Source organism: Rattus norvegicus, chromosome 11 (genome assembly GCF_021556685.1).
Source record: "Rattus norvegicus strain SHRSP/BbbUtx chromosome 11, alternate assembly SHRSP_T2T, whole genome shotgun sequence".
Classification (NCBI taxonomy): Eukaryota; Metazoa; Chordata; class Mammalia; order Rodentia; family Muridae; genus Rattus; species Rattus norvegicus.
In genome coordinates this window covers 89,587,668-89,612,037 of record NC_141544.1, presented here as the reverse complement: position 1 = coordinate 89,612,037, position 24,370 = coordinate 89,587,668, and the positions used below count along the sequence as shown (strand labels likewise).

At 42.4% G+C, this 24,370-nt stretch overlaps 1 protein-coding gene and 1 non-coding gene across 43 annotated transcripts in view; both read left to right on the top strand.

Moving 5' to 3' along the window:
- Lpp (LIM domain containing preferred translocation partner in lipoma) overlaps positions 1–24,370 on the top strand; it is a 633,326-nt gene that overhangs the window by 504,664 nt on the left and 104,292 nt on the right. For all 42 annotated transcript variants that reach the window (NM_001437730.1, NM_001437729.1, XM_087575788.1 and 39 more), the window contains 1 exon segment: positions 10,754–10,923. In NM_001437730.1, the coding sequence (NP_001424659.1) occupies positions 10,754–10,923 (170 nt within the window).
- LOC120095763 (small nucleolar RNA SNORA17) lies at positions 3,440–3,570 on the top strand. Its single transcript, XR_015633813.1, has one exon. It is a non-coding gene; the product is annotated as a small nucleolar RNA SNORA17 (small nucleolar RNA).

Sequence of the window (24,370 nt, the reverse complement as noted above, 5' to 3'; positions counted from 1 at the left end):
TAAAGGCAGACCTATCAGAATCACACCAGACTTTTCGCCAAAAACTATAAGGCCAGAAGATCCTGGACTGATGTCATACAGACCCTAAGAGAACACAAATGCCAGCCCAGGTTACTGTATCCTGCAAAACTCTCAATTAACATAGATGGAGAAACCAAGATATTCCATGACAAAACCAAATTTACACAATATCTTTCTACAAATCCAGCACTACAAAGGATAATAAATGGTAAAGCCCAACATAAGGAGGCAAGCTATACCCTAGAAGAAGCAAGAAACTAATCGTCTTGGCAACAAAACAAAGACAAGAAAAGCACACAAACATAACCTCATATCCAAATATGAATATAACAGGAAGCAATAATCACTATTCCTTAATATCTCTCAACATCAATGGCCTCAACTCCCCAATAAAAAGGCATAGATTAACAAACTGGATACGCAACGAGGACCCTGCATTCTGCTGCCTACAGGAAACACACCTCAGAGACAAAGACAGACACTACCTCAGTGTGAAAGGCTGGAAAACAACTTTCCAAGCATATGGTCAGAAGAAGCAAGCTGGAGTAGCCATTCTAATATCAAATAAAATCAATTTTCAACTAAAAGTCATCAAAAAAGATAAGGAAGGACACTTCATATTCATCAACGGAAAAATCCACCAAAATGAACTCTCAATCCTAAATATCTATGCCCCAAATACAAGGGCACCTACATACATAAAAGAAACCTTACTAAAGCTCAAAACACACATTGCACCTCACACAATAATGTAGGAGATTTCAACACCCCACTCTCATCAATGGACAGATCATGGAAACAGAAATTAAACAGAGACGTAGACAGACTAAGAGAAGTCATGAGCCAAATGGACTTAACAGGTATTTATAGAACCTTCTATCCTAAAGCAAAAGGATATACCTTCTTCTCAGCTCCTCATGGTACTTTCTCCAAAACTGACCATATAATTGGTCAAAAAACGGGCCTCAACAGGTACAGAAAGATAGAAATAATCCCATGCTTGCTATCAGACCACCACGGCCTAAAACTGGTCTTCAATAACAATAAGGGAAGAATGCCCACATATACGTGGAAATTGAACAATGCTCTACTCAATAATAACCTGGTCAAGGAAGAAATAAAGAAAGAAATTAAAGACTTTTTAGAATTTAATGAAAATGAAAGTACAATATACCCAAACTTATGGGACACAATGAAAACAAAACACCAATGGCTTATGCTCTAAGATCAAGAATCGACAAATGGGATCTCATAAAACTGCAAAGCTTCTGTAAGGCAAAGGACACTGTGGTTAGGACAAAAAGGCAACCAACAGATTGGGAAAAGATCTTTACCAATCCTACAACAGATAGAGGCCTTATATCCAAAATATACAAAGAACTCAAGAAGTTAGTCCGCAGGGAGACAAATAACCCTATTAAAAAATGGGGTTCAGAGCTAAACAAAGAATTCACAGCTGAGGAATGCCGAATGGCTGAGAAACACCTAAAGAAATGTTCAACATCTTTAGTCATAAGGGAAATGCAAATCAAAACAACCCTGAGATTTCACCTCACACCAGTGAGAATGGCTAAGATCAAAAACTCAGGTGACAGCAAATGCTGGCGAGGATGCGGAGAAAGAGGAACACTCCTCCATTGTTGGTGGGGTTGCAGACTGGTACAACCATTCTGGAAATCAGTCGGAGGTTCCTCAGAAAATTGGACATTGAACTGCCTGAGGAGCCAGCTTAAAAAAGAGAGAGAGAGAGAGAGAGAGAGAGAGAGAGAGAGAGAGATTTTCATGACAGAAATCATGGAATAAATTCAACCATGCCTGAAAAGTAAATATTCTGGTGGTGGTTGCAAGTCTACTTGTTAAAATCAATTTTTCTATTAACAGATCAACCATGGAATGTCAGGTAATATGGATGGCTTCAGAACTAAAAGTGGGACTTACCAGTACTGTGTAGAAATTAACTTGTAAAGAAACTTGCATTGGCCAAAAGAGAGGTTAATATTTTACTAAGTGTATTCTATGTTTCGTGAACGTTCTGTCAGACCAGAATTTATATTTCCAAAGTTAGTAGGTGGATAGATTCTAAAGCTGACTACCTAGGCAGACATTAAAGTTTCAGTACTGATCTCTCTGGCTGAGAATGCAAAATCTGTCCCTGTCACCTTTTCTTTTTACTTTCTTTCTTTCTTTTTTTTTGCCACTTATTAAGATATTTTTTCTTCCATTTTTATTAAATTCGGTAGTTCTTATTTACATTTCAAGTGTCATTCCCTTTCCTGTCCATCAGCCCCCTAGCCCTTCCCCCTCCCCTTCTATAAGGGTGTTTCCCTCCCCACCCACCTCCATTACTGTCCCCCCCCAACAATCCCCTACTTTGGGGGTCCAATCTTGGCAGGACCAAGGGCTTCCCCTTCCACTGGTGCCCCAACTAGGCTATTCACTGCTACCTATGCAGTCAGAGCCCAAGGTCAGTCCATGTATATATAGTCTTTGGGTAGTGGTTAAGTCTCTAAGCTATAGTTGGTTGACATTGTTGTTCTTATGGGGTCGCAAGCCCATTCAACTCTTTAAGTCCTTTCTCTAATTCCTCCAACAGGGGTCCCATTCTCAGTTCAGTGGTTTGCTACTGGCACTCACCTATGCATTTGACATGTTCTGACTATGTCTCTCAAGAGAGATCTATATCTAGTTCCTGTCAACATGCCCTTCTTAGCTTCATCCATCTCATCTTGTTTTGGTGACTGTAATATATATATGGGCCACATGTGGGGCAGGCTCTGAATGGCTGTTCCTTCAGTCTCTGCTCTAAACTTTTCCTCCCTATCTCCTCTTATGGATATTTTTGTTCCTCTTTTAAAGAAGGAGTGAAGCATCTGTATTTTGGTCCTCTTTCTTGAGTTTCATGTGTTCTGTGCATCTTGGGTAATTTGAGCATTTGGGCTAATATCCACTTAACAATGAGTGCATACCATGTGTGTTTTTTTGTGATTGGGTTACCTCACTCAGGATATTTTCCAGTTCCATCCATTTGCCTATGAATTTCATAAGTCATTGTTTTTGATAGTTGAGTAGTACTCCATTGTGTAGATGTACCACATTTTCTGTATCCATTCCTCTGTTGAAGGGCATCCGGGATCTTCCCAGCTTCTCCTGCCACCTTTTCTTAAATGTAATGATGGAGCTATATACAGCCGACAGAAGATTATAACTGGAGCACACAGCCAAGTCAAGAAAGCTAAATAAGAAACCAAATGATGCAAGAAATAAGCTAATGAAATGAGCAGACAGTTTAAAAAAAAAACTAAATGCCAAATACATGTGGGAAAATGTTCACCTTCACTAGTCATCATAGAAATTCAAATTAAAACTCCCTTGAGGTTCCGGTTTACCCCTGTCAGAACGGCAGTCATTGAGAAATAGCACTACCCCTAGAAGCATTGTGGGTATGGCTGCTGTGTCACGTGTACATCAGTAGATGGCAGAGAGGGAGTGAGGCCCTCTCTGGGCTCAGGACTCTGACCTATAAACAACTGAATGATGTTCCCTGAAACAAAGTGAGCCTGGAATGACCACCAATCTGCTGGCTTGCAGGCCCCAGCACCTCCCAGGGCTGAGAGCAAGCCAGAGACCAGAAGAAACCTGCCTGAGACCGAGGGCCCCAGGAAAGAGTGAGCCCAAGACAGACAACCCTTGAGAGATGACCAGAAGACAGTGTCGTGGGGACTGGATGGAGAGCTAGACTGAGTTAGATCTGACCACCAGTTAGATTCTGCACAGGCCTCGGAGGGCAGACCATTTTGTAGATTACTCTGCCTACTGCAGAAATGCATGAGTGCGACATAGTACTTCCAAGACCACCCCAGAAACAATCCTTAGTGACCTGGGATGCCACTAACAGGAGGAAGTAAGTGATGGAGAAATGGAAGAGAGAGAAACAAAAAGATATGGGATCAATGAACAGAGGCAGAACTGGAGACTCAAGGGTAGTAAGAAACAGCCTGATGTGAGTAACTGGTGATGTGACTTGGGACCATGGTGTGGGGTTGTGCCCTGTGCTGTCATGAGGGCCAGGTCTGAATCCATGGCCCTGCAGCAACAAGGGTCTGTTACCACCAATGGCAAGGCAGCCATCCCTGGTCTGGGCTGCCACCCCAGGAGCATGTAGGTGCAGAAGTGTTACTACACCTTACAAGGGCAACATGGGAGAGCTGGCCTGGGGGATGGGGCAGTGCAGGCAAGCTGCCCAAAGGGCACAGACATGCACCCTGCCACTTTTTTGCTGTGCAATGACATGGGCAAGGGGGAGATGACCCCCTTCTTGCCCCTTGCCACTTATAGCAGGCAGGAAAGCTGTCCCCAAAGTCGTGAGAACAAGAGAGCTGTCCCTGTCCCTTACCTGTTACAGCACTCAGGAAAACAAGCCCCCTGGAGCACAGTGCTGTAGTCTTGGATGTGGGGGTTACAGGTGAGCCTTCCTTGAGTGCCCTGCCTCTTGTCTCCTGGGTGACTATTCAGAAAAGGGAAAGATGTCCTTCTCCCCTCCCTTGTCCCTCTCAGTCCATGGCAGGCAGGAGAGCTGAACTGGCCCCTGGGTCATGAAAGTGGGAGAATTGGTTATGTTCCTCACTGGCTGCAGCGCTCAGGAGAGCAGGCCCTGGGCATCAGGGTAGAGCTGGCCCTGATAGTGGGGGTTGCTGGGGAGCCACCCCAAGGACAGGAGAGCAGGAGAGCCAGTGGTCTGACCAGCTTACATACCTCTCAGACCCAGATTCAGAAATTTGAATTGGTCCACCCTAACATCTACCCCTTTGATGAACTGCTGGAGTGCATGAAGGGGCTGGTCCTACAGATCCAAAATTACTGGATCTCTACGACACAGGGTGCAGCAGGACGTCTGAGAGGAGTACCAGGGGAGTTCCAGTAGTGATAGAATAGCCAAAGTCTAGTGCTAGACCAACAAATCACTGCAATGAACGTTTGCAAGCAAAAAAAAGTGTGGACAAAAGGGGACACACTAGGGACACACTACAGCTTCTACAACAAGATTGTTTTTCTCTGCTGGCAAGGAGTTTTCAAGGATAGAGGGCAGGTATAATGGTACAATGGTGTATGATGTGAAATTTACAGAAAGAAAAACAAAAACTTTTTTTAAAAGACAAAACGAGAAAACAAAGAACAATGAATGCTGGAGATGTGAACAAGAGATAACCACCATATGCAATGCAAGCGTAACCTAGTTCAGACATTCTGAAAATGTCTACCGTAGTTTCTTAGGCTATAATATATCTGCTGTATGACCATGCTCTCTCACTTGGGGGTACATAGCTCAAAGACTGTATACATCACAGAGATATTTGCAAATTGATGGTAGTACCATTTGCAATTTACCACAAAGTCTCAAAGCAGCTTATCACATGGCTACTTGCATATTGATGGTTACGTTGGCACTATTCACAATACTGAATTGAAGTATCCAGCCTAGGTGTCCCTCAGTGAAGGAGGAATGAAGTTGGAGCTGGAAGTTGAGGAATGGCTTGGGGATTCAGAACAGTGTTTGATCTTCCAAACAACCCAAGTTTGATTTCCAGCACCCACATGGATTCACAACTGCATGTAATCAACCCCCTTCGGTTCTCCTTAGACATCAGGCACACATTGTGTGCAGACATGCTTGTATACAAAACACCTATGCACATAAAAATAAATTAATTAATAGGACTTGAACGATAACAATATCAGTAAACATGCTAATGTAGAAGAGTGAAGAATTTCACTCTTTTTTTTTTTTTTTGGTTCTTTTTTTTTTTCGGAGCTGGGGACCGAACCCCGGGCCTTGCGCTTCCTAGGTAAGCGCTCTACCACTGAGCTAAATCCCCAGCCCCAAGAATTTCACTCTTACAGAGTCCCATAATGACTTCTGAGAGTGAGAGAACCATCTACCCTCTCCCAGAATTGTCCCGATTTGTTATCAGGTACAAAGCAGTCAGACCTGGAACCACATACAGATGAACAAAAGTCGATAGGAAGTGGTGTGGTGTGCGTGCATGTGTGTGTATCTGTAACAATAATAGAGAAAAAGAGGGTATTGAGTAGTGGACATGGGGGAAATGGAGGCAGGAAAGAGATATGGAAAGTGGATTAATTATATTTTAATTAAAACATAAAACTTAACAATTTTTTAAGTTAAAAAGAAAGCAGGCTGAGCAAGCTGTGGGAAGCAAGCCAGTAGGCTGCATTCCTCCATGGTCTGTGTTTCGGCTTAAAAGCAAAGAACAGAAGAACAATGGAAGTTTTGTCATTTGTAGGAAAATCGGTGCAGCTGAAGATAATCTTATCAAGCTAATTAGTTCTCAGAAAAACAAATACTGCATTTTTTATTTGTGGGTCTTAGATTTTATGTATTCAAACATATACATATATAATATATGTATGTCTACATATACACAGGAAAAGTAGAAGAGACTGTCTGGAAGAGTTGTCATAGTGTTGTTATTTCTGGGATAAGACAGTGGTTTATATCGCTTACACACGCGTATCACAGTTCATCATTGAAGAAAGTCAGGGTAGGAACTCAAGCACAGGCAGGAACCTGGAGTCAGAAGCTGATGATGCAGAGGCCATGGAGGAGTGCTGCCCTCTGGCTGCTTCTTCATGGCTTGCTCAGCCTGCTTCTTTGTAAAACTCAGGACCACCAACCTAGGGATGGCACTGCCCATGGTGGGCAGTAACCTCCTATATCAATCATCAATTAAGAAAATGCTGCATGGGCTTGCCTATAGCAGGATCTTATGAAGGAATCTTCTCAGTTAGGGTTTCCTCCTCAGATGACTAAGCCATATGTCAAGCTGACATAGCCAGGAAGATAGGAAAGGACTAACGAGAGGAGAAGGACCTGAAAGGGGAAGGATAGCAGAGCATGACGTACTGCCAAAGTCCTTAGAGACTTGCTTGAAAATGCCCTTTGCATGCAGTTATTACTAGGACATCATTTTTAAACAACTTCTACGCATTATAGAGTAAATACAAACAGCGAGCATGAAAATAACTCTGGACGCTCATATCCTGTAAGTGGTTCACCCTGTCGGTTTTCCTAGACTGCCAGTCTCTGCTTCCACCTTGCCTATCATCCACTTGGAATTCATCTGGCTACTCAGGCCTAGCGCAATTGTTAAGACACCCATAAGGCATTTGCTTTTATAGTAGTAGTAAGACCACAGGTTTGAGAACATTGAGGAAACCCTTGTAGTGTCCCAGGATAAGGAAACGTGATTTCATCAGCATCAAGGAGATTGCTACACACGGGAAAGAGAAGCGAGGTGCACAGGGTCCAAGGCTGGCCAGACAGTAGTGAACATACGAAATCGTTTGTTACGTGTGTCAGCCTTCTGCTCCTCTGCCCTAGTTCATTTGAGTTGCTAAGAGTTGCTTAGAAGCTCTGCATGCTGGCCCTGTGTCAGAGCCCCTTGCCTCCTGCTGCCTAATCAACTGTGCTTCCTTCAAGCATGGTGCCTTGAGGCCTGCCAGCATTCCTCTGGCCTTTGCTATTTAAGGCACTGCGAATTTCATCTAAAAGATAAGCATCAAGCCTGTGGTACACTTTCACTAATGTGTTGTCTGAGTCCCTCTAGGAGCAAAGATACCCTCTGCTTGAGATGCTTGCTTTTCATTCCAAATGCACCCCCCAAGGAATAGTTTATACATTTTTGTCCATGTAGAAGGGGAACATTTGGGCACCTTTTTTCTGTTGCTGGTTTGTAGACCTATTTTTAACTTTTGTTCTTTGCTGTTTTTTCTTCTATGCTTGTGAATTGTAAGGTGCCAGACTGGCTGCCCTTGAGGTTGGTGTCCCTAATTTCTCCCAGGAACAGGAAAAACACAGGGGGTAACAGAACTGGTCGGGTCTAGGTCCAGCACATAGCCCAACCTACCCTGGAAGCATATCCTCCAGACATAAAGAGAGAATTGTTTCTGGGAATGCAGGCCATCTGCTTTTGTGGCAAGCACACAAACCTTTGTTGAGGCCCTCACCAGGCTCCACAGTGGTTTGCATCCAGTAAGCCACAGATGTTCATCCTTTCTTTGGGAAAAAAAAAAAAAGCAGCAGTTTTTTGCCTCCCACCTCTACCTGTCAAAATTCCATTCTTTAAGGTCAAACTCAATTGCCTGCTTCCTTGGGGAATTCTTGCAGAGCTGTCTCGGGTGTGATTTCCCATGCATATTTCTGTAACACTGCAGTGTGCCACGGGTGTTGTCTCGGATTGTTGGCCACAGAAAGTTCCTTAATCACGGGAAGAAGCACTGCCCGTGACTAGTCCACTTCTTCTTGTCACACAGAAGTGCTGGACAAAGAGCAGACCCTTGAGGCAGCTGCTAAGGAGATTGAAAACTAACAGTGACTGAAGATGCCCCGTACCCGGGATAGCTGTCTAGCTCTCCTTGTAGCTCTCTGTCTGTATTCTGTGGCCTGCCCTTGAGCATTCGTGGTCAAGACCAAAGCTGCTGCTGCTGCTGCCTCGCCAGCCACTGTGCCTCCCTCAGGACCCCATCCTTCTTTTGCCAGAGTTTGTTTTTTAGATCCCTTGTGCTTCTCAGCATCCTAAGGGGTCCTTTTTGACTTATACAAAGGGGAAAGCTAATATAGAAAGACAAGTGTGTCGTCTTATATTGAATTTATAATACGAAATTGTACTTCCCATGCGAATGCAGTGGATTTGTAATCGTCTTCACACGGTTTGATCTATTTTCCACAACTCTCCGTGTGTTTTCTATAGTGAAATGTCATTTGTCGGCATGAAATTCTCAGAGGTATGGCATCATTTTTCAAACATAGTAAGCCAGTTAACTTGGAAGAAATGACGTTGTTTTCACCATAATTACAAAAATTACAAAAATAACTTTCTCATCTAACCAGAAAAGTATATAAATTTAGAGAAGCATTTCTAATTATATGTTTATTAATAAAAATAAACCTAAGTTAACTCTTGGGTAAGAGTTCATTAAAATCAACTATAAACTATATTACAAATATTCATAATCGTATCGAATATCAAAAAACAGCCTGAGATTTCACATTAATACAGCGGTAGCAGACACAGCTATAGCTGAGACAATTTTTTTCCCTTAGCATTCATTGATGATGCTTCAAGTTAGTTCGTTTGTTTATTTTTTAAGATATGCTCCAATCCTGCACCAGAATACAAAGGAATATTTCCAGGACCACATGCAAGCAGAGAGAAATATATTGACTGCTTCTCTCACTTATTGGAACATTTACCCCTCCCAGTTTCGAGTGTGAAGTAGCTGTCAGTCCAGTGTGAACGGGTGCTGAAAGCCTTCTTCAATAGAAGTCACTCCATCATGCTCCATAATGTCGGATCCGCACTGACATTCACAGAGCTCAGAATGCAGACATGGGGTTGGAGCAGACACTTCAAGCAAGAATATTTAGGCATGAAGTTAGTGAGATATTCTCTACAACTTACTTTCTTCTTTAGAACAGGAATAATGGTAGTATGTCCACGTACGTTAATACAACGGCCTCAAAAAATGTTGGCAATTCATGAAGCTAAGTCTATGATACTTACACGTGCAAAAGCCTGCAGGTCCTTGTTGATGTTCCCAGTTGTGTATGGTTACTAAGTAAGGGTTTTGTTTCTGCCTAGTAGACGTGAACTATAAGGAGTCAAGGTGGCTGTGGCCCTTGTGATCTCAGGGTAATGGGTTACAAGAGGATGCCACTCAGAGTAAAATACCCACTCCTGTCCCTTTATTTACTTTCTTTCTTTCTGGTCCTGTAGTTTGAACTCATGATCCTAGTATATATTAAGAAAATGTTCTATCACTGTTTTATACCTAGTCCTAAAATTTTATGCTAAATTATAATCTGTTACTCTTTAACTGTTAATATGTTCTTTAAAATCTAACTAACTCTCTCTCTCTCTCTCTCTCTCTCTCTCTCTCTCTTTGTCTTTCTCTCTCTGACACACACACACACACACACACACACACACACACACACACACACACAGTAGTTTTACAGAACACGCAGTGAGAACTAGGTTCCCAAGGGACTCCCAAGCATACAGTAGGTACATGGAGCCACCAAGTGATGTAGATCTGTTCAGACTAAGTACAGACTCAGAGTCAGTGCCTGAGTTAGATGATGTTAGGTGTGTGAAATGAAACTTGGCTTCATGAACCCCAGAAGTCAGAAGCAGAACCATGGGGAACGGTCAGTAGAGGTTCCATTGGGAACAAAATGGTCTAGCGACCTCTTTGCTCTGGAAACAGCTGATCTACCTGCCACAAAAGACTGACGTCCAGGATTTAAAAAGGAAGTGAAGTCTGAGTTTAGACAAGATCCACACACACTAACTGGTGTAGACTCTTACAGGGACAGAGGCTCGTCTGAACTGTTCTGTTCAGTAGACCGTGTTTCTCAACCCCGACATCCTGAATCCTGCTCCTACCTATATGTGCCCAGGCCCCAGCATCAAGCACACCAGCCTTCCTCCATTGCCTTCATAGGTGCCTTAGCTGGCTGCTCAGTTTCCTCAGGTAGATTCCTGCTGTGCACAGGAGACCTTGGTGGACTTGCTGCTGAGCACAACAATGGCAGCAGTGCTGTGTCTCTTTCCGACTGACTGCAGGATGAACCAGCTGTCTCCCTCATCCTGACTTCTTCACTGGACGGCTCTATGAATTCCTCTGTAACAAGTAACCCCTTATCTTCCAGGCCGCTGTGCCCGCTGTGGGGAAAACGTCGTTGGAGAAGGGACGGGATGCACCGCCATGGACCAGGTCTTCCACGTGGATTGCTTCACCTGCATGGTCTGCGACATCAAGCTCCGAGGACAGCCTTTCTATGCCGTGGAGAAGAAGGCGTACTGCGAGCCCTGCTACATCGTGAGTTGGCACATTGGGTCTTCGTCTGTCTGTCTTCTTTGACCAAATGCCAGTTATTCCATATAAATGTCGCCATGATTCTTTGAAGGTCAAAATATATGTACACATGTAAGTTGACATACTATGTTTTCTTATATATAGTTATCACTCACATAAGGTTGGAGCATTGTGTTGGGACAGGGCTGCCTTTCAACTAAAGGTCAGTCAGGCCTTGTCTGTCCTGTGTTTTCATGCATGTGTATAGAAACAGAGTGATCTCTCTCATCTATCTGAAGGGTTCCCTGTCATCGGAATCATACACTCATACCCTGCATTTGAAGTCTCAGTATTTTAGGCAAGACTTAGCAGGAGTCTGAACTCGTCAATAGCCTTCCAAACTTCTGGACCAGTTATCTCTACAGAATCATTTTTACCACCCTGATCTCCCTGGCTGTCTATGATGTAGAGAAACTATTATAGAGTATTAAAGAGAGTTGCATCCTGAGACTGAGGTAGAAATGCTTCTCTGTTTTAAAGAACAAAGCTATTTTTTGAAGAGCAAAGCGTAGTGACTAAAAATAAATAACATTTCCTTAGCATTTTGCATGGCTACTTAATCTATTAAGCTATGTTCTGATAGAGTAGGTTGCTGAGTAAGAAAACTTTATGTCCAAAGTAAATTCCTTTACTGTCATTCTAGTTTTGATCTATGTGTTAAACATATTTATGGAAAAAGTAGTACTTCTTGCAAACCTAAAAAAATTAGTCACAGTTGTACCCTCTGCCAAGGCATTTCAGCAGCAAAGAAACCTGTAGAGGAAGATGCTGGGACTCAGAAATGTGTAGATCTCCAGAGTTTAATTTTATTGGAATTCCTGCCTTGGTTGGAGTCTTAGAATTACTGCCAATGAGATGAAACCCCCATAACCAAAGGCAGCTTTTTGAGGAAACAGTTTGTTTCCGCCCATACTTCCAAGCAGCAGCCCATCACTGATGGAAGAAGGGTGGAAAGGCTATGGAAGGATGCCACTTACTGGCTTGTTCTCCATGGCTTGGTCAGTATGATTTATTATAGAACCCAAGGCCGTCAGCCCAGGGAGAGCACCACCCACAGTGTGCTAAGCTTCCCCATAGATCACTAAATGAAGAAAATGCCTGACAGGCTTGCCTACAGCCACCTATGATGGCGTTCACTTCACCGAAGTCCCCTCCTCTCTAATGACTCTACCTTGTGTCAAGTTGACATAGTACCAAGCAAGCACAGTTAGTAGCAAAACTCTGAAGACTGTAGTTTATTAAAACCCGGATGTGTAGCACAAAGCACAGTTCTGCATGACTGACGTTTTCTGTATTCATGTAATATGGCCTTGCATCTCTTGGGTTCCACCTTACTTTGTTTTCCTTCCAGGGACAACTCACACACATGTAGCAGCATTACAACCCCATCAGCTAAAACAGGTGGGAGAGGAAGAAACTATTTTCAGGTCACTTGCCCAAAGTGCTGTCTTTAGAAGTGAGAATAGAGACACAGGCGGAGGGTAACTTCTGGCTGCCATCAGTCAGAACCAGGGCTGCATGAGTCACATTCCTCCTCATCCTGTGACTTTGCCTGCATGTAGTTAGTTTTTCAGACTATAAAGGTAAGCACAGCCATACCCTGTCTGTCTGGAAGCAGGAGCATCTATGCTAAGAGAAAGTCTAGTCAGCAAAATCTCAGCCCTTATGTCAATCAGCTCTTCGAGTACCACCCTGTGAAATCATTGTTGAAAAGAGGAAGGCCTTTTATAATCCTGACCTCTTTTAAGTGGGCTGCACTTTCTAGCGACTCGGGACAGCCTTGTGCAATCATTTATTGCTGCAAGTTTTGGCAGCAAAGTCAGCAAAGCCTTGTCCAGGCATCCAGCTCTCCTCCAGCAAGGAGCAGTTAACGTTTTACAGCTCCTGCCTGGCCCCTCTTTTACTGTGCCTCTGATCATTGCTACTGTAACAATGCTTCCCAGAAAGGCTTCTTAAGCTGTTTATCTTTATGCTTTGTAAGCAGAGGTCTTACATACAATGCTGGGAAACTGTAAGGCATGCAGAGAACATGAGTTTGGATTGAATTCACGCAAAGCTTTGTGTCTTGGGCAAGTTACTTGCTCTTTGCAAGCCTCGGTTTTCCTTTCTCACCTGTATGCTAGACATAATGTTAGCATGATGAGATGAGGCAATCTTTGTAAGCACCCTTAGTCTACTGTGGAAAAGCTATTCAGCAAACGTTACATCTGAGCCTCGGTATTGTTTGATCGGGGAACCCGTTTGCCATTCCATGTGTGCAATGACACTCAGACTCACTTAGCTCGAGGAAGCTGTTTTGCTTCTCGGATATACCTATCTTCCATTTTTCTTTAATGTTTGCTTTTCCTGGGAGCAAAACAAAGCTTCAGTTTCGTGTTTTTAGTCGTTTTCTATAGTGCGGCAGCTCAGAATCCAGACTCTGTGTAAGATCTCTGGATGGTTTAGGACGTTGGCTCCCTCTGCTCTGGTTGCCTGTCATAGCACACTGCGCCTAAAGCCAGGCAGACTGTCTGGGAGATATTTAATCACTCATGTGGAAGAGCTGAGCCGTTCAAACACTGATGAACCTTCCTGTCCTTTCTGTGATTTCCCCTCCTCATAAGAACCTGTAATTGTGGTCCTTGATGTAATGACCTCTTTCCGTAGCTCTCCAGAAAGGCTTACGTCTTCTGAGAATTCAGTCCCACTTTACCTAAAGGCCCTCTGCGTTCAGAATCGACTCCAAAGTTCAACATGGGCGTCATGCCCTTCACTGAGGTATCAGCACTTCCAGTTCCTTCCAAGCCTTCATGGTTCTAGTAGGCTGCATGCTGGAAGGACAGACAGACTAGTGAAAGAGGAAGCATGAATTAGAACAAGCTGCTTGGAAGGTAGACTTGAGACGGGCAGCACTACGGTCGTTTGTCTCTCCAGGAGCTAAAGTTCTAGAGCGGGAGACATTGTCCATGAGATCCAACCTTTTATCACACAGCTGGACACAGGTGTCCCAAAGACACTGTGAACAAAGACAAGGCAATTAAGTCCCTGCACGCCAGTCCGTGGGAATCGCTTTTCTTTCTGTTTTTGTCTTTTGTCTGTCCTCGTTACTTAATTGACTGAGTAAGGTGAAAGAAGGGTATTGAAGGCAGTGGCTGAGTTCATTATTTCTATGTAAGCACCAACCACTCATGCTTGACCCTTGATCCAGGAGACACCTGGAAAATAAAACTTAAATTTCTTTCTAAATTAGTTATTGATAAATCTAAAATCACGTTTAAATTTAATATTGTATACTCTGAGATTAAATGCCTGGTAATGTCATCAGATTTGATTTATCACATTATTTTTTCGCTATGGTCTCTTGGACTCCTAGTCTTTGTATACCTGCATCTACAATTAACAGATGCGATTCTGTGTGGTGGGACAGCTCTCTTCACATGTAGTTTACCTGTTCTCTGTCTAGTACCTGATACGAATGTATGTACAGTGTGCTTCAGTGGTAATCTTTACTTTCAGCCTCTCATCTTAGACTTGTAGCACGTTTATGATCTACCTTTTAAAGCAAATATATATTTCCCATTCCTTTATCATTATAATATGCTTAAAGAGAATCGTGTGAAATTTTTATATCTCTAAAATTTAATTTACAGTTAAATTTAAAATTAAAATTAATGTAACTTTATTAATGTAGTTTATTGTCCTGCTTAGGGTTTCCATTGCTGTAATGAGAAACCATGACCAAGGCCACTCTTATAAAGCACAACAGTTAATTGGGGCTGGTTTACACTTTCAGAGGTTCAGTCCGTTATCATCATGGGACTCATGGCAGCATCCAGGCAGGCATGGTGCTGGAGAAGTTGCTGAGACTTCTACATCTTGTTCTGAAGGCAAACAGGAGAATCCTGTCTCACACATGGCTAGGAGGAGGGTCTCAAAGCCCACCCCAAACTGACATCTCCTAAATAGGGCCACTGCTTGGGCCAAGCATATTCAAACCACCACAATTATCAGCTCAAATTATCAACATCAGTAATACCTAAGGCATTGCCTATTGTTCTTAGTTTTGACCTAGAACATGTGATCCTCCTGCCTCAGTTCCATAGGTCCTGGGTTATACCACCACACCTATCACCTTGGAATGTTTCTTTAGAAAACTGTTTCTAGTTGGCAAGACCATTGCAAACAGTGAGCTCATATAGTAAACTATGTGCTGTTCCCTGTAGACAGATTTATTTAGATTCATTTGGGTCAGTGTAATAAGTACACTATGTCCTAGTTATTTGAACTGATGCTTGTATTATTAGTAGTAAAGTGAATAGATCTTGTAAATGATTCATTTCGATTATTCTTATAGTTTTGAATAAATAAAAAGATCAAAATTAAGAGCACTGAACTTTATTAGGAAGTAAAAGGATTTAAATAGACTCTATCTTGGTCCTATGGTTATAATGTGGGTACATCATTTGCCTCCAAATACCAGGGTGTTCTTGTTTATAAAGTTAAAATTCCCTAATGTCATAGATAAAGAATGAGCAAGTGTGTTATTTTTGCGTCGTGAAACTATTGGCTGTCTAAGGGATTAATGTGTTGAGTGACCTTATTGTAATAAGATGGAGAAACTGTAGCCCAAAATGGGGGTGTCTCAGCTGCTGTTGCTATAGAAATATTGAAGGCAATTGGCTTGATAGGAGGCGCACAGGGTGCATGGGAGATCAGGGCTTTGCTTCCAGTCATTTGTGTTTTTAGGTATGAAGGATATCAACAAGGCCTCCCGCTTGTTTGAAACTTCTTCTCTGGTTAAGACAAGCTTACTCCTGACATTAATGTAACAGAGGAACAGTTGGTCTCTTCTTGGCATTGTAAAGGAGGCTAGGCCTTGGGAGACACACATCAGATGTCCTCAGGCAAAGTCTCTTTATGAAATGGTGACCCAGGATCCTCCACTGGATCAGGGCTTTTGAGTGACAGAAAAGAGGGGCAGGCATTTTTGTTAGAATTAAGATCCTATTGACTGTCAGGCCTCTGGAAGCAGCAAGCCAATCTCCTGGGAGACTAACTTGAAAGTTCCAGAACCTGGCACCTTAATAACCAACACATTAGAGCCTTTTGCTCTTATGGCACTAAATGGTGAAGTTAAACAGTCTACATTTTCAGCTCCATTAAGATGTAGTTTTCTTGTACCTCTGCAGGAAAGCTGTCCTTTTATGTACTAACATTTGTCCTAATGGAATGTGTTAAAAGCAGCTCGAACCAGGGCCCTACGTAGGTGTTGAAAAAGGAACCAAAGAGTTGGGACAGAGTCTGAAAAATCCACATGAACATCTCTCTCCCTCTCGCCCACCTCTGCTCTCATCCCCATGATGCTTCTCCTCCTCCCCCAACCCCCGTCTCCTACTGCACACACCACCTACACACTTAAACACATCCATTCCTGGTGTCTTACTATCACCCCACCAGCACTCTCCCACTAAAAAGAAAAAAGTTCGAGGACAAGAAGTGTTGTTTTTAAAACATTCTCCTATGAGGATTGACTCCATGATCCTGGGTGTTATCTCCCCAATTCCTGACCTCCAATATGGCACGTCCAATATCCCTATTGGAACCATGATCAGCAAGGGGAGAGTATTAGACCTGGTTACACATGAGGCTTTGATATGGCCAAAGTGAAAGGCTTTCTTCTGACCTGACCTTTATTTGCTATTTTATTTACTTATTTATTTATTTTATTTGCTTTAATTATTTACCATGCTATCACCCTGAAAACTAACATTCATCTTTTTGAAAACACAGAAATACTGCCAATCCCTGGCTACCCACTTTAAAGTCACAGAAGCCTTCTGTTTTCCCAAGATTTCATTTGATAACAGCCACTGGCTCAGTTGTACCTTCTAGTATTACAGATGTGACACCTGGTCTGCCTTTCAGCGTCGGCAGATCCCTCTGTCCACAATGCCTGGAATCTCAGCACAAAAAGGAATGCTTTCATGTTAAGAGTTAAGTTCAGTCATAGTGACAAATGCCATCTGCCCAATGGTATAATTGTATTTTTAGTGGCTTTGTTTTGTCTGTTAGCCTGAAAGGAGCCTTGGCGATTGGTCCAGCTCCTTTTACTATCATTTCCAGTAGCAAGAAACTGAGGCTTGTATAACTCCAGTGTGATGGGCTTTGTTTGATCTTATATTTTATTTTGTTCTTTTTTTTTAATGAAGGAAGGAGGGAAGGAAGATCTAATGACTGCTTTTTCTCTATTGCCCTTTCTAGATGGTGTCTGAGTTTTTCATGGGTTTCTTTGTTCATTTTTTAGATTTAATTCAAGCTGGATTTTAGGTATACTCTCTCTCTCTCTCTCTCTCTCTCTCTCTCTCTCTCTCTCTCTGTATTTTAGAGAAATGTAGAGATCAAAATTGTCTTTTTAATGGTAGTAATTCTTTTAAAAACGTCTTTTAATACACATTCATTAGGGGGAAATTAGAAAAAGAAAACTATCAAATCCTCCCATGCAGTATCTGCAGTCTGCTGAATGTTCGTCTTCTGCTTCTGTGCTGTGTGCATGGACATAGCTGTGGAGCTAGAATAGCCTCTAACGTGGGTGTAACCACGTAGAGTGCTCTCACCTTGCTTTCTAATTAGCAACTTGCTTAGTTATATAACAGTTTATCAAACTTTGCTTTGTATAGAAATAATGTCTTAAACATTCCATAGGCATTCAGCAAAAAATGTATACCCTTTCTGAACAGTGACTCCAAAAGAAATATTTCATTATATAAACCCATAAATGAGAACATTCCATGAAGGTGGTCACGCGTCAGATGAAAGAAAACAAGGAGCCAGTAAAACTACTTACTAGTTGATGATGATAAAAAATGGGGTATAGGAGCGTGCTAGGTGGTGATCCACTTGCCTAGCATGCGTAAGGCACTTTTATCTCAATGTGTGAAAAGGAGGGGAAGAAAAAAATAGAGAGAGAAGCAAAAATAAATTAGTAAATTATTATAATTAAGTTATAGTATTTCAAAAGAATATTTTACAGAGTCAAATAATATCCCATATTACAAAAAGCAAAATACAATCTGTGACAAAACTATCAAAACAATCAAGGACATGCTGTTATTGGTAAGCATCTCATATGGCAGTAAGGGACAGACTCTTGCCCCTCTGTAAATATCACTGCACTGAAATATCTAACACACAATATTGATGAATGATGAGGCGAAATGAAGACACGTGCGCTTTAGAAAGCACATTTTTTTCCTCTTTGACCAATTAATTACAGGAGTTGGATAATGCAATTAATAAGATTGATTGAATGGAGATACATTGACCATGTAATAAAAAAATTTATCTTCCCAGTATCCATAAAAATATTTAGAAAAACATGTATCACATCAAAATCTAAATGGAAACCACATGTGGTACACCAGTTTAGTCCTACATCTTGGGAAGCTGAAGCAAGCACGTTGCCAGTTCATGGCCACTCTTGATTGCACAGGAAGCCCCTGTCCATAAGGATAAAGCAAACAGAAGTTCTGAAAGGAAACTGTAGGTGAGTCGAGCAGTTGACTGGCAAAGATAACAGCCTGTAAACAAGAAGTGAAAAGTTAAATAAATAAACTCTCCGCTGGGGCAGACTGTTTAAATTACGGAATGAAGATAATGGCTGTCAGGGCAGAGGGTGTGGATGGAGGTCCACGTCCCCACGTCGTAGCAGCAACTGTAAGGGAGAGCACAGAAAAGTTAACTCATGCTCATAGGAGATGCTGCCTGAAGAAGAGGTGGGGCCCTGGCCATTCAGGACAAGTTCTTAGTAGCTGAAAATATTCTAGGATTTTTAGAATTTTCAGTAGATGGCAGTTGAAAAGGAAGAAAACTAGGCTATGTACAATAGCTGTAAGCATTCTCTAAAAGAGTGAGTTCAAGGCCAGCTGAGGCTAGAAAAGACAATCTCATGGGGAGGGGTGGGAGGTAGGTGGGAATTAATGAATGTGGTACAAATAAAACTAGATGGAAGGGGGGAAAAGTTACAAAATGTGGGGGTGAAAAGGAAGTGTTGGCATAACTACAGACCATGTCCTCTCTTTCCACTGAACCTAGGCTCCTTCACTCTGGGCAAAACACTTTAATCCTAGTACACTTTTTTCCAATGTGGCCTTGCTAACGTGCACAAAACCTTGAGTTCAATACCAGCACAGTATAAACCAGGTGTGCTAGTTCACTGCTGTAATCCCAGCTAGGGAGGTGAAGACAGGGAGATTAGGAGCTCAGTGCCAGCCAGGGATGCAGTACACCATCCCTGAAAACATTACGCTTTTCATAGACGAGAGGCTTTTCCTGTAAATCTAAAATATGCAAGGAAAAAAAAACCTCAAATAACCCTTCCAATGTCGATGAAAGTCAGAGGTGCAACCTGAGCAAAGGCCAGGAAATGCCACTGACAGGGCTTCTAGCTTCAAAGGACAAACCGTGCCTGCAATGTCTCCACCTTCGCTTTCTGACACCCTAACTTCGCCTGCCCCAGGGAGAGCGTGCTGCCAGTCTAACTGTACGTGTGTAAGAAATCCTAAAAGAAATAGTGAGTTGAATACTGCATGATATGTTGGAGTGGTAAATTGAATGCCATATATTAAAATAGTCTACATTATTTGATGAATCTAATGTTTGGACAATATTAGGGGCATTTAAAATACTTGGTTAAACTCATATAGCCAATTGGGGGAGGGGAGAATGTGAGTGCACTTATCTGCATAGATACTTTGCACTGAAATGATATCTCATAAACTTTGTTACAAATTTTTTGTAAGATTTGCTTATTCTAAAGGGTGCATGCATGTGTGTGCATGTGTGTGGTGGGTGTACAGTGATGGTGGGTGCCAGAAAAGGGCATCACATCCCCTGGATCTAGACTTCCAGGTATTGTGAACCTGGGTTCTGGAACTCAAACCCAAGTTCTCCGCCAGAGCAGCAAACATTCCTACCAGCTGAGCCAGCTCTCCAGCCTGTCATAACCTTCTTTTAAAAACAAGTGACCATCGGAACACAAAGCCAGCTCTAGGTAAAATGAGGAAATTAGTTCAGTTGAATAAGGCATACCATGGCCAGCCTTCCTTCCCCTGGACCTAGGAATGTGCAGGATCATCTCATATCCCATACAGATGATAGATAGATAGATAGATAGATAGATAGATAGATAGATAGATAGATAGATAGATAGATAGACAGATGGACGGACGGACAGACAGGTAGGTAGGTAGGTACATAGGTAGGTAGTTGATAGATAGATAGATAGATAGATAGATAGATAGATAGATAGATAGTAGGTAGTTAGATAAATAGGTAGGTAGGTAGATAGACAGACAGACAGACAGACAAATAAGTTTTTAACCTTTGCAGTAGGAATTAGGAAACAAAAAAAGCTAAATGGATACATGTGTGCATAATTATGTATGCTTTTTGAGACATACATAAGAAATAATATAAAGGTCCACGTACCTGTTACCCAGTTGAACAAATAAAAATACTTGAAATGCATTGCATCCTTTGTTCCGATCACCGTACCCAAACTTCCTTTGTCGTACCCACGGGGTTCTAATGCACACCTCCAGCAATGCACAGTAGTGTTTACATGCAGTGTCCATAAGTGTAAATATAGAACGTATAAATATTAACAGTGGTAGAACATAAAATATGATCAAATCTGAAGGGGCAGAACAAAGCTTAAAATGCTGACAAGACAAAAGTTACAAGGTTAAACTTCAAGGACACACCATGAGAAATAGCCCTTCTGCAAAAGCCATGAGAAAAACTGAGCAGCTCGGTAACATTGGAAATTATGTAAGGGAGGCATTGCCATACGTCTGTGTGAGGGAACTGAACGTGCTTTGGAGCATGCCTGACATTTGTATGCCACTCTTAGGGTCACCTATTCGCCACCAGCGGTATGTCCACTCTATGACTATCACACTGCCCTTTGCTACTGACATAACTCCATCTCCCAGTGGACACCGGACAATACTTTACTGTCACAGAAGCTGAGGTAAAGTACCTCCCAACTGATTGACCAGAGGAGCAAGAAGTCCTTATAGAATATAACATTTCCCCCTAACTCTATCCCAAAGTATACCAACTTCTGTTGCAATAGAATCAGAATATTTAAGGCCCAGAAGGAACTAAAATTAAAGAAGTACTTTAGTTCAGTACAGACGTTTTATGGCTGAAATGGCTGACAGGGAAAGTTCGTTGATTTACCCGAGTTCGCATGTTTGGCAGTGGTAGAAGCATGAGTAGGAAGCATGAGCCTCGGTGACACCTTCAGAGAACCTCACTCTCTGGGAGAGGCTTGAAACAACTGAGCATACGTGTCCGCAGAGGCAGAGTGACCCCTGGCGAAAGCTGGGGTCAGAAGGACTTCAGAAGGACAGTGAACCAGGACAACACTTGCTTCAGCTCTGACCAGAGTGAAGGGTCTCATATTTCCAGGTTCAGTGCCTCTGAAATGTTACACTAGAACCTTCTTCCTTCCCCAGTTTGTTTATTTTTAAATGAAGCATGAATTCACCACCCAGTGTTTGACAGGGTTTGGATGAATGTCAGCATCAGGCCACTGCAATCATGGTTTAAGATTATTTAATCCCATTACTTATACACTCCATTAGGCTGAGTGAATGGCTGGCTGTGGTTCAGTAAACTTCCTACTTTAGAGATAGAGGATGGAGAGAGGATGGGAAAGGAAGTCTGTTTATTGCTTCTTTTCTTCCGTATTCATCTTATGGTTCCTGGTGGACAAAGGGACAATAATTAGCCATCTGCAGTGTAAACGTCTGTGCTTCTGAAGCCCTCTGAACTGCTCTGCACCACCAGAATAATTGTCCGTAGCTTTAAATGTCCTATAAGTAGGAAAAGAAAAAAGAAGTGGGCTTGGAGGTGGAAGGGCAGACAATGCTATAAACTTCTGTCTTGAAATCCAATCAGAAATAAGCTACAGGGTCCTCAGTAATATGGGGTTGGGAAATAGACTAGCAAGTGATTTTAAAGATGGGGAAATTCACATCTCAACCAGCCCGACCAGCTGCCATTCAGCATCTACTCTGTTTCTTTAGCTCAGTTTCTGAACATATGGAGTGACAGTTTCTTCTTACCCCTCATGGTCACACGGTGAGAAGACCATTCCGAGAAGGGGCTGCGCTAGAGTCAGTAAGGTGTGAGTTTGGTTGTGTGTGTGTGTGTGTGTGTGTGTGTGTGTGTGTGTGTGTGTGTGTTCGATTGTATCAGGTAACTGAACCAGGCCAGAACCCAAGACTCGTGAACAAAGCCTATGAGAGGAGGTCTTCCCTGAGGTGAAGGGGAGTCTCCGTCCAGCTCATCACCTTCCAGTCTCTGGAACACTACTAGACCCTGATGGTCTCAGAGCTCAGGGACTATGAAGGGTGGCAGGCCATGGGGCCCCGAAAGCTTGATTTCTGCAGCAAGAGTCAAAGGTCATCTGCTTTCAGTTACCGGCTATGCTCATTATACAAATACATTCTAGACCCTCCCCAGGCCTGTATAAGAGGACAGGAGCATAGCACCTTCTGTACGCTGAAGGTCAAGGATGGCCTGTAGTTTGTATGCACACAGAGGGGTGAGATCCATGCCCTATTCCTTCACCTCACATGAGAAATGGCTCCAGGGTTCTTCTCCCTCCTCTCTCCACCCATTCCATAGACTTTGTTTTCAAGAGCATCTTTTGATTGGCCTCGGAAACTTCTTTCTCTGGCCTGGTCCAGGCTGCTGTCTCCCTTGTGTCTCTTCCCATCTCTGTCCTTCAAACATCTAAATTAGCCAGCCTTCCAAAACTTCCTTGGACAAGACTTTTAGCATTTTGTTGTTTTTCCTGGGGTTTTGCTTTTATTTTTTTGAGAGAAAAAGAATGATAACATGAAGTTAGATGGGTAGTGGAGAAATCATGAGAGGGGATCAGAATAGTTCAAGGTATTTTTTTAAATTAGATAAAATTAAAAAAAAAAACTTGGGAAGTTTTCCAACTAGATGTGGCTTTTCTTGGACATATATTGACCTTTTCCCACTAGCTGCATAGGGCTGAACCTTACTATAAGTGGTATAAAATTGGTGGCTTCTTGGCCTATTCCTTAGATGTAAATCCTAGTAGAATATATAAAGGCAGAGAGGTCACATGTGACTCATCTCTATTGGGTTTTGGTTTTTTTGCTTTTGTTTTTGTTTTTTTACAATGTTTATCAAGCAGGTGAGCCTATCGTTTTTTGGAAAGGGATGGACGTTTGGAAGGTGACCTGCTTCATGCCAGTGTCTCCTCACAGGGTTTGGCTTATATACTGTTTATTTGCCCTCTTGTGTACTTGGACTGAAATGTGAGGGAACAGGAAAACTTGGCAACGGGAACCTATGAGCAGTCATTGCTGAATGTAAATATGAAAGACCGGGGAGAGACGTGAGAGTGAAGCCAGCGAAGCCAGCTGTCTAGTTTCCAGCCCTAGAACCATTCCCAACATGGGGAAATCTGCCTGACATGCCTCTGGTGGATGGGTGGACCAACTACTCTAAAGCGACCTGGACATATTAAATGCATATATTCTGTGACAGTTGCATTGGGCCAATTACTTAAATATTGAACACCTTGCTTAGCAGTTATCCCATGTCCTGAGTCCCTTAACACTGCTGGAGTGTTTGAAGTAATTCAGAAGAATACGTCCAATGGGGACAGATCAGTTGAAATGAAACTGAGTCTGCGAAGATATATTCCTGTTTAAAGTAAATATTTATATTTTTCTAATTTATCCAAATGACCTCAAATTTTTCTATTATAAAGCATAACATATGCAAATAGTTTTCCACCAAGTAGATGATAGGCTCAAAGGGAAAACGAAGGAAATCCCGGAACCTTGTGAGGGAAGTAAGGAGCTCATAGATTTTCCTGGATGGAACTGCTTATAGGGTGGGTCAGAGAGCCTCTGCTATTTTCTCCATTTTTACCCTGCAGAGAAAAATGAGAACTATCCTTACTCTTTTTATTAACAAGTAACAGAATCAAGACAAGAAATAATACCCATTTTGGAAAGCAATTAGACCAGCGATCCCAGATTCTAAATCTTAGCCCCTCCCTTATCTTTAAATAATCATCACCTGTCATCAGATCTGACCTTTTCTTTTCTTTGTCAGCAAGGCTCCCATGTCAGCTTCGAATTCTATTTCTGTTACCCACCTCTGCTTCAAGAATCCTCCTGATTGGCCTGCAGTTGGGCTGTGCAGTTTCTCTGTGCCTTCAGAGTGGCTGCCTATGCATCTAGGTATATCTGTCACCTCTTTTAATCCTTTTCCATCTACTTCCCACATTGGTAGATGCTCTCTTTCCCTCACACATAGACAAGAGTGACTTGTGTCTCTTCTCTGTGAAACTTCAAACCTTGTTCCTAGGATCCAG